Here is a 10881-nt window from a genome sequence, read left to right on the forward strand (position 1 = left end):
TTTTCTGTTTGTTTTGAGGTACTTATTAGTCTCTTTGAATTCTACGTTGTTGTACTTTTTTTTTTGTTGTTTTGTTTTTGCTTTGTTGTTTTTGTTTTTTTAACATGTTCAAAATAAAGATAAAAAAAAACGTTGGTGATGAGGCCTGGTTCTATAACTTTGCTCCTAAGTCCGGTCAGACAAAAGTCACTTCGGGTAAACTGGCTAAGAAACTTTTGCCGAAGTGGTCAGGTCCATTCCTGATGACTGAAAAACTCTCCGGTCGTGCATCAGATCAAGATCACCAAAAGTGACAAAGATCCCATCTATAAGTGGGTCCACAGGAACCAAATCAGACCTCACAAGGGTTCCACAAACTTTGATGATGACATCACCCATAAATCTGATGATTCAACTCAAATTGCACCAAAGGGGGGTGAATATAATTAATGTCTAAACATAACATACAGGCTTGGTTGACTTTGATGAAGATCTGGGATGAGTAAGTTCATTACAAGCGATAAAATCTGCTAACTGTTGTTTCATCCAAATTCAATTTTTACTTTTTCAATTTCTAAAAAGTCTAAAAAGTATTTTTTTTTTACAATTTTTACAAATGTTCTGATTCAATTTTCATTTTAGATTTCATTCTTACAATACTAATCTCTAATTCCTTTGTGGTACATTCAAATATAGGGTTTGATTACTAACACTGATTAACTTCTTGTGGTCTTCCAGACTATATTTTTCATTTTATTGATTGATTTAGGGATACATATACATACATAAATACATATTTCCATCACATTGATTACCGTTGATTACTTCATCACAAACTTTTTAGGCTTTCCTTGATTTCTATTCCATTTTTGTCAGTTTTGAGCTACTGATAATTTTGCTCTTCCATTTTTGACTACATAATTTGTATTTCACTTTTCCCTTACACATATTTTAGGGTTTTGTTTATTTTGTTCGTTTATGCACCATTTTTCCAGTACACGTAGTTTACTGCATCCACATCTTTCATCTGACTTCTTCTCACATAATCTCCATACACATAGCACATATAGGGTACATATAGTACTAGTGTATTTTTATTTGTTCTTTTACATCGGACGACATCTGTGAGGGTCTACGGTCAAATGCCCTGTGTGTGTTTTGATGCTTTGTTGAGTTTCGCCAGATGTCCTCGCTGCTGGGAATGATATTGCTGCCTTAATACGACCATCGCCTGGCTTCTGCTTCCTCCTGTTCTGGGTTCTGGTTCTTCTGGAGTTCTGGATGTCCTCTGGGTTTTCCCGTCTCCTGGCTTTGCTGTTGATCGCTGTGGTTCGCTATGGTCTGGTCTGTTTCTCCTCATGGCTCTGGCTTCCTTCTCATTGTGGTCCCTGTCTGCAGAATTCGCTAAATGGGATTACAATTTGCTGACTGGGATATCTATTGACTATGCTGCTGTGTGGGGGTTGCTTTTCCTCACTTCTACTATTTTGGTGCCTGAGAACTAACTCTGTCTTCCTCTGCTGGGTCCTCAGGGCCTCTGAGGTTGTCCAACGCCTCATGGTCTTCTGTCCGTGACCCCGTGCCCTTGGAAAGGGGTGGAGTTGTACCGGATCAAAGGTCATGTTTTCATCAACATGAACAGAAACTAACTTTGAATTTGCAGCCACAAACTGCGTCACACATCCAGGGACGCATCACATCTGTTTTGCCTCCAAGGAAGAAAATCAGGGATAGGCGACGTGCAACCAGTCAAAGAAACCTGTCGCAGCCTGTCCTGTCTCCTCACTCTGTTCAGTCCTGTGTCTTTCCTAATTGCTCCCAACTGCCTCTCCTCTCCCAATCACTTTAGATCTTTAAATCTTTAGTTTTTAAACCCACCCAGTTCTGTGTTCCTTGTCCGTTCATTGTTTCCATGTCCCTTGTGCTCATTATTAAAACCGCTTTAAAACGTTCCTGTCCGCCTGCCTTCTTCCCCGCATGTGGATCCTCACCTCCACTCCATTACAAAGCCATACTAGGTTTGCTCAAGGTCTCAAGTGGAGACTCCTGCACTTTCACTCTGAATAAAGTTCATCTGCCTTGAATCATAAATGCCTTTACAACTTTATAGGTTGAAATAATCAAATGTGTTGAATGAGCAAGATGTTTAAATCTCAAAGTGTGTGAATAATGTGTGCATTAATCAATGATGTTAAAAACGAATATTTTCCAGCAATGATTCACTTCAGATCTTAAACTACACCAGATCAGTATTTGTTGATTTAACAGGTTAATCTATCAGGACACTCATTCACAATATAAGATTAATAATGTTTAACATTCACTTCACATAAATGTGTAAAACATTCTCACTTCACACTATAAGAGTTAACCTCTGAGTATCTGAGTGAAGGCGTGTCTTCTGAGGTATTTTGGTAGTTTTTAAACGTGTTAAATTCTGATTTGTAAAAGTTTATAAACAAGGAAGGTGATAAAACAGAATTATTTCCTGATCTAGTCAGTCTTCAGCTGCCTCCCAACCAGGCCTACCAGGTGTGCACGCATTGTGAGACCCTCCTCTATTTTGACCTCAAGGTAAAAGCCCCTCTGCAACGCTCGAGTGATTACAGACACAAAGGCTCTTTTAAGAGCCACCGAACAGCCTTAAATGCGAAATAGACAGTCCAGCTTCCTGCCGTTACCTAGAGCATGTCTCAGACTGGACCGCTCGTTCGGAGCTAATTAACGTGTTCCTAGTACACTCCACCGGCAGAGTCCATCTCGACCTCCTGACCTCCTGGATCGCTTGGCAATCTTCACACTAGGGTGTGTAGACCGGCAAAAATTGTGTTGTGCATATAAAACCATACAGGCTAATGATTTTACAATCCAGACTCCACAAACTCTCTCAGTTACTTAAGAAAGGTTTTGCTAAAACATCTAGCTCACATTCCCTCATTTCATTCCATCATCATTCATACCTTGTCTTGTATAATCATTAGTTTAGGGAAACAGAAATGAGTGTTTTTATAAACTAAACTTGACTCTGTCTGAAATAATACGAAGTGTGTTTATGGTCCCTGAACAAGTAAAAGAAACTAAAGTCTTCTGATTAAACATTCAAAGATCAATCAGATTGATATTTCATATTTATGGAATCATCACATCTTATTGATCATTTAAAACATATGTAGACACTCCTTACACTGAAAAAAGAGAATAGTTTAATCTACCTGTATGGATTGCTTCAGTTGGTAACAAGCCATTTAATTAAGTTTATCCAACCTAAATTATTAAAATTGTACTAATAATTTAAGTTGGATTAACTTAATTAAATTGCTTGTTACCAATTGAAGCAATTTTTTAAGTTGGATCAACTTTTTCTTTTTACAGTGTAACGCTACACTTTTAAACATATCCATAATATGAACACGTTTCTTATCCATGTGCTTCCTGAAAAAGTCATGCTTTTGAGCAGATAAATGAAAGAAATAATGGTTTTTAACAAGTTTTATCTGAACAGGTTTAAGGTTTTGAAGTCAGGATGATTGTGGTTCCTAATAACGGGTCACATTCCTGCATTTAACCCAACAGCATCACAGTTCAGGCCATCTAAACGTTTATGAGCAGACCTGGGTTAATTCTACTAGGTCTTCTTCAGTGGAAATCTACAGAATGATGCACAGATCTGCATCATTAACTTCTATACACAATTGTGATTATCAATAAAGTAAAAAAAATGATACCAGTCCGGGGATTATTTTTTATAAAATCTGGGCCAGCTGAGATTTTGTCCCATAGCCATAAAATAAACGTTGGTATGAAACTAACTCCAGTAGCTCAGAGTCTGACCTATAAATGCTTTTGTTAGAGAATAATACTTTGTTTCATGTTTTTGTAAAATTAAAAACAAAATTCAAAAAGATCAGAATTCGCACACTTCAATCTGCGATGTGAGGGCTTTATTTGTCGAGCTTTCGGTAAGAGACCTTCATCAGGAGTTGTGGAGGTTCGCACAAACAGTCCTTAGTTAAACAGGACCATTGATGTCAAACATGGCTGGTGGCTCATTACAGCAAAGCATCATGGGAAATAGAGTCTCAGTCAATGAAAACAGTGCACTTAACATTAAAAGCATTCAAAATCAACTCAAGAGGGGAGAGATTTATACATATTGTAGCAAACATCAAGCTAAAACAGCCCTGGAACCTGAGTGAAGACACGGGGTGTGAAAAGTCACTGAAATGGCGTGTTACTGGATAGGTCAAGTCTTTTCTTCTAATTGAACTCTTATGTTCACTGATCCTCTGTTTGAGTGGCCCTGTTGTTTTACCAATATAGACGATATCACAGGGGCCTTTTTAACAAGTAAATTACATTCTTTGAGTTACAAGTAATTACGCCCTTAATAAATAATCTTTTTCCTGTTCTAGGATGCCGGAACTCAGATGTTTTCACAGTGTTGTGGCACTGAGCACAGTTTCCACAGGGATAGTTTCCTTGCTGCAAAGGAGCGAGAACTGCTTTTTTTTTGGGGGGGGGGGCGCAGAATGTTAGCTTTCACCACTTTGTCCCATAGATTGGATCCCTTTTTGTAGACAACAAGAGGTGGATGTCTGTTTCTTTAAGGAAAGCATATACTGCACTGCATTTCAGTCACATCCCGCCCTCACCACACCCACTTACTGCCATAAATAGTCAATGCAAAGTGCCTTGTGGATCACATGCATATACATAAGCCGGCTGTTGCAGCGCTCCGCCAATGACATGGCGACCATAGATCAAGGAAGCGCTTTTTCACAGAAGCAGAAGTTGAGGTACTTGTGGGTGAGGTGGAGAAATGTAAGGAAGTGCTTTTGCAATACAAATAAGAGAAAATCCACGGAGTGGCACAGCGTTGCTGAAGCCGTCAATGTTGTGAATTCTTCAGAGAGATCTGTGGCGGAGATAAAGAAAATGGTCCAATCGGGATTCGATCTCCAGACTCCCGGGTGAAAGTCACGCATGCTAACCAGTCAGCCAAACAGAGATCTCCCCTGTTCAACTAGCCAGGGTGCATGATCAACCGAGTCACAGTGACAGGACACACACACTGTCACAGACGCATGATGTTCTGTCTCAATGTGTCTCCCTGCTGATATTCTGTGCTTCAGGCTGTGTGTGTGTGTGTGTGTGTGTGTGTGTGTGTGTGTGTGTGTGTGTGTGTGTGTGTGTGGGAGGGGTCTTGTTCTGTGAGAAAACGAAGCGGTACAAGTGATAATGCTGCAGGATTTCATAATTGTATCTTCTCAGCAGCAGCACTGCAGGTGCTCTCCGTGTCCAACATGTGTGTAAGCCAGGTCCTTAGTCAGCTTAAAGTTACGCACATTTTTCTGCTATGTTTTCTTTCATAAATCCCAAAGTTTGCGTGGAAAGTTGCTTACGCAGTTTTCCGACTCCGTTTTGTGTGTAAGCAAGCTTGATAAATGAGGCCCCTGCATTCTTGGCAATGGCAACAGTCCTGTTTAGGTTTACACCACAGCAAAACACACACACCTGATTCTATAGTGTTTGAAGATAGGGATGGAGTTCAGAGCATCCTTCTCCACCTGCTTGTAGAAGGTCTGGAGGTGTGCTGGAAGCCATGTGCAGCTGTGTAAACCCGGCTCCACGGGAACACGCGTGTAGGGTATCCTTAGGTCTGACAGGACTTGTGCAAAAACTTCACGTATGTCTGAACAACACAAACAGTGCAACAAAAATCAACCTCAGCTTCCCTTCTTTGTGATGGAGAATCAAAGATGTGTAGAAGACTGTAGGGGCGCTGATGCACCAGCAGGAGAACCTTTACACTCCTCTTTGGGTTTTAATCTGAAAAATCAAACATTCCCAAGCTTCAGAAGATTAGCTATAAATGAATACATCTACAAAGCTGCTGCAGATATCTAAATGGGTTTACTAAACTGAGCCTGTGTGTGTGTGTGTGTAGGGGGGGGTCAGCACAGAGGGGACTACCATCATTACCTGGCAGCACGTGGACATGTTGGTGTCCATCCATGTGGTAAGGTAGGTGACCCGTTAGCACCATGAAGCGTCTGACCTGAGCTCTCAGCTCCAGCTCCACCTGAGTACAAAACACAGGGACAAACCCCACCACCCCAGGAATGAGTGTCATGGAGGTCTGCAACTTCATGGCTCAGGAAAACTTCACACAAACTTGAGTAACAGGGATGTTTGTAGTCCTCTCTAAAGTAAACCTGAACCCCTGAAGAAATGTACCTGGGTCATGCTGAGCTGGCCTCTCTCAAGAGCCTGACGAATTCCAACCTTTCCCAGGAAGAAGCCTTGTGGGTTTATGAGTGTGGAGGCCTGCTGGAGGTTCTGGCCCACAGGCGTGCCCTCTGACAGGTTGGCATGGAGACCAATGGGGATTTGGTACCTATAAGATCCATTCAATGATTTACTATGATAATAATGTCTACGTTTCTTTTATCGGGGGGGGGGGGGGGGGGGCATGTTTGGTTCAACTTTGCTGTTATTTACTGGAGTACAAACTGGTGACGGTTCCAGTAACTAGCAGTTAAAAGCTTGTTGTGGTGAATTACATCTATTCCAGTCAGTTAGAGGATCCCACTGGGTTTCTTCGCCCAATGAAAAACAGGAGTTGTGATTAAAGGATGAATTAATCCTGTTGGTGATAGAGATTACCACACTACCTCTTAGCCAGGTCAGCAGCCTCCTTGGCTGCAGAGCCGTTAACCAGCAGGGACACGTTGGAAATGCCTCCAGCCAGGAAGCAGTCCACAATCCCCTGGTTCCTCCTTGGACAGTAGCCAAAATCATCTCCCGTGATCACTAGCATCAATCTTGGCTGGGGCATTTTTGCTGTCTCCTGTGAAGGGACACGGAGGACAACATAATCAGATTACTCTTAGTTTGTATGGATAATTGGTCTGCTCTTCATTTGTCCAACCCAAACAGCTCCGTCTCACATAATAACTGTGTTAGACCCCCAAACTCTGTCTTGAATAGTAAGAAATAGTCCAAATCCAGACTAAAACTAACACTAAAGTCTCAAAGATTAATTAAGTTAAACTTTATTGATCCCAACGGAAAATTTAAGTCTGGCAGCTCCTCCAGAACTTGTAGATGTAAAATCCTGATGGCAGCAGAAACGAAGAATGTGCTGACATTTCTGTCGTACATTTGGATTGAGGAGCCATGCACCACCACTGTGTGTATGTAAAGTAACGCACAAAAAAAGATATTAGATGGAACAAGACTGGCAGATTATTTAATAGTTTTATATAATGCTTCACCAGCAACTAAGTAATTTTATGTTTCTTTAAAAAAATTCTCATATTTTTTAATTTCTAATAAAATTTTACACATGTAACATGATTTAAAGGCATTTTAATCTACAGTGGCAACTAAACATACATCCTTTAGAGGGCGCTGTCTCAAATACAATACAGGCCTGAAACTCGGCCTGAACCCGAGGTCTCTGAGTCTGCAGCGATACACTATTTTAACAAGTAGATAACTTTTACTTTCAGTTCCACAAATGGACACTAGGGGGTGCTAAAAGCAAACCTAAACTGCCTAGCGTGCCTTTATGTCACGGTCTGGGTGAGCCTGTCTGTGTGTTTTCACTCAGAGTTTCTAACTGCAGGTGGAGTGTCTGAGTGGTGCCAGCTGCTGCTGATCTGTCATCAACCAGTCAGGGAAAACACGCTGCAGTGAGACACCCCCCTCTCCATAGCAGCTTCAGACCCATCTCTAAACTTCCGTTCATCTCCAAGATCTTGGAAAAGGTTGTGGCTAAACAACTCACAGCTGCTCTTGATGAACATAACATCTATGATAGCTTCCAGTCAGGTTTTCGTAGAGCTCATTCTACTGAAACAGCTCTTCTTAGGGTCTCTAATGACCTTCTGACCCACAGTGATGCAGGGGACTGTTCTGTTCTGGTCCTGCTGGACCTGACTGCAGCCTTTGACACTGTTGACCATCACCTGCTACTGGAGAGGCTGAGAGACTGGGTAGGCCTATCAGGATCTGCTCTGGAGTGGTTCTCCTCTTATCTCTCTGATTGTTCCTTTTCTGTGGCCGTCTCCAAGTTTAGGTCCTCCACCACCTATCTTACCCATGGTGTCCCACAAGGTTCTGTGCTGGGGCCTCTGCTCTTCCTCTATCGGTTTCCTCTTCAGCACATCCTGAGCTCCTTCAAAGGAATCTCCTACCATCTTTATGCAGATGACATCTAACTGTACATCTACTTTAAGCCCCATGAGATGTCTAAGCTGCAGCTGTTACACACCTGCTTAGACTCTATCAAAACCTGGATGGCTGGGAGCTTTCTACAGCTGAATGAAGATAAGACTGAGATCCTCATCTGTGCCCCAGACAAGCTGGATTCTCATGTCAGTTCTCTTGTTGGCTCTTCCTTCTTCCATCTCAGGAACATTGCTAAGCTGAGTCCCATTCTGTCCTGCTCTGAACTTGAGACAGTTCTCTACACCTTCATCTCCTCATGCTTAGACTACTGTAACTCTCTTTTCACGTGTCTGAGCAGAACCTCCCTGAACCGTCTACAGGTGGTTCAGAATGCCTGTGCTCGGCTTCTGACCAAGTCCTCCAAACACACCCACATCACCCCGCTTCTCCTCCAGCTTCACTGGCTGCCAGTCAACTTCAGGGTTCATTTCAAGATCCTGGTTCTGGTCTATAGGGCCTTACATGGACAAGCACCATCTTACATTGGTGATCTTCTTAGTCCCTACACCCCTAGCAAGTCCCCGAGGTCCAGTGACTGTAATGTTTCTTGAATTAAGCATGATGTTTCATGTTCTATGCAAAAGATGTTTATTTCGCTTCTTCACTAGCTGTCTGTCATTCACCTCATCAACACTCTACCCTTAAATAGATAATCTAATACCGCCCCCTTGTGGGCAGAGCCATAACAGTTATCACTACATCCCCCTTTGTTCCACAAAAAAAGAAACATTTTTTCTTCTTTCATGCACTATTAAAGATTCAATCTCTCTGGAGGCTTAAAGAGCAAGTAACGTCTAAATTAACTTTTTTTTTGCTGATGAACTGTATAAATGAGTGTCTAATAGTGTTTTAAATGTGTGTATTCATTATTTTAGCATTTTGGTGCATTTTCTTTAAAAATTAAAAATTCTGCCTAAATACCACAGTATAGCGCCACCTTCAGCTTAAAACATAGAATTTGAGTCATTTTGAATAAATTTTAGCCAATGGCTAAAGAGTAAGATACTATGTAAACCAGTAGAGTACTACGTAGCAACTCTGTGTCAAAGTTATAAAAGCAACGAGCGTCTCGGCCACGCCTTGTGGAGAGTTAGGAGTTGGATTTGCAAGCGAGTGTAGGAGGTTAGCCGTAGTTCAGCATTAGCATATAGCATTAGCATATCCTAGTCTTTATAGCATAGCTTTTAGTGTTATACATACTTATTTAGTGTTAGTTTGGCTGTTGGATAGTGTAGTTTAGTTAGTGTTTGGCTGTTAGTGTAATTAGGAAAGTAGTTCAGGTTTAGTGTTCCGTATCGTGTTAGTATGCTGTGAGGAGGTGTAGTGTAGTGTGGTTGCGGTGGCTCTGTGGGGTTGCACTCCTTTCCGCTGGACTTAGAAATTAGGCGCCAGTGGTTGCGCGCAATCGGTGTCTGGAAAACATTCAGCTCCCGCCTGGTGCTGTAGTACCCGCGATTCTGCACGTCTCCGTTTGAAGAGGGAGGCTGTGCCCACCGTGGCTCTTCCGCGATTTAGATGCAGTCCACCGACTCTGCTCCCCCACCATGGTGGGCAGTAGCGGTTTTAGGCACGGGCAGACAGGGCAGTTGCCCGGGGCGGCATTTTTTCATGACACAAAAGGGGTGCACAAGCGCGGAGTAAAAAAAAAAAAAAAAAAAAAGGAAATCTGCGCTGCACCGAGGTTTTCTATTATCTGTCATATGACAGTGTCTGGATTGGAAACAGCAAGTTGGCGCCCCCTGCAGCTGCAGGCGCTCCTGCTGACTGAGAACGTTCACGTGCACCGTGTGTCTGAAGAACAGGAAGGGGAGGGGTGCGGCGGGGGAATTCACCTCTGCGTCTTTCCCAAATGAAATAAGCGTGCAGGGGCTGAATCAACTGTATCAACATGGCTAAAGTCAATCACATCTTAACGTTCTTCCATATTTCATTCATAATATCATAAACACAGGCCTATCATTCTTTCAGGTGTTTCTGAATTGTGTGAAATGGCCGAAAAAAAAAGGAAAAACAAAACGATTTTGTGGTCACCCCCCCCATCAAGGTCAAATAGTTTAGTCCTGACTAAAGGAGTCAGGAGTCAAACAGAAGAGATGAACATAAAAAGGCTAAAACCACCAGGTGCCCCATTCAGGGTGAAAAAAAGAAAAAAGAGCAGAAAGATAAAGGTATGTAGCTCTCATGATGCATGTTTTCAATTTTTTGAACCAGTTAACTGGGATTTTAACGGTTAAATGCGGTCAACTAATTGCTAACAGAGCTAATAGGGCTGAAATATTGAAACGAATATTCAAATTGTTCGAAAAAATTCCTTCAATCGTGTTTTACTGATTCAAACTAGGATTTGTTAAATGCTCGCTGCAGCCTGTGGCCCGCCTGAACAACAACAAACACATGTTGATCATGTTCGCATAATAATAAATAAAACGACTCTACAAGCAGAAGAAAACTCCCCAGTCACCACTAACTATCCTGTTTATTTATTGCAGATGGCTGCACTGATTATTTTTTTACATGATTTGTTCTGTAAAAGTTGGCATTTTTGGTAGTCTACAGTTTTTTATGTCAGTTTAAATTACAATTTCAGAGGCAATTCTAAAATATTATGGATCATGATAAAGATCTATTGGAGTTCTACCCCAACTTTTGGACTGCTCTGCCAGTCAC

General features: G+C 41.8%; 1 protein-coding gene across 9 annotated transcripts in view; it reads right to left on the minus strand.

Annotated features, from left to right (window-relative positions):
• The window catches only part of ydjc (YdjC chitooligosaccharide deacetylase homolog), a 56135-nt gene that overhangs the window by 20910 nt on the left and 24344 nt on the right, over nt 1–10881 (minus strand). For 7 of the 9 annotated variants that reach the window (XM_054734315.2, XM_054734313.2, XM_054734316.2 and 4 more), the window contains 4 exons: nt 6654–6829; nt 6217–6376; nt 5962–6061; nt 5494–5671 (listed from right to left, as the gene is read on the minus strand). In XM_054734315.2, the coding sequence (XP_054590290.1) occupies nt 5494–5671; nt 5962–6061; nt 6217–6376; nt 6654–6817 (602 nt within the window). In that variant the 5' untranslated portion in view covers nt 6818–6829. Of the gene's footprint in view, nt 1–3903; nt 4895–5493; nt 5809–5961; nt 6062–6216; nt 6377–6653; nt 6830–10881 lie in introns of those variants that run through there. The other 2 variants (XM_070546277.1, XM_070546278.1) reach the window with 2 other exon arrangements.

The sequence above is a fragment of the Nothobranchius furzeri genome, chromosome 17, assembly GCF_043380555.1.
Source record: "Nothobranchius furzeri strain GRZ-AD chromosome 17, NfurGRZ-RIMD1, whole genome shotgun sequence".
In the NCBI taxonomy this organism is placed as follows: domain Eukaryota; kingdom Metazoa; phylum Chordata; class Actinopteri; order Cyprinodontiformes; family Nothobranchiidae; genus Nothobranchius; species Nothobranchius furzeri.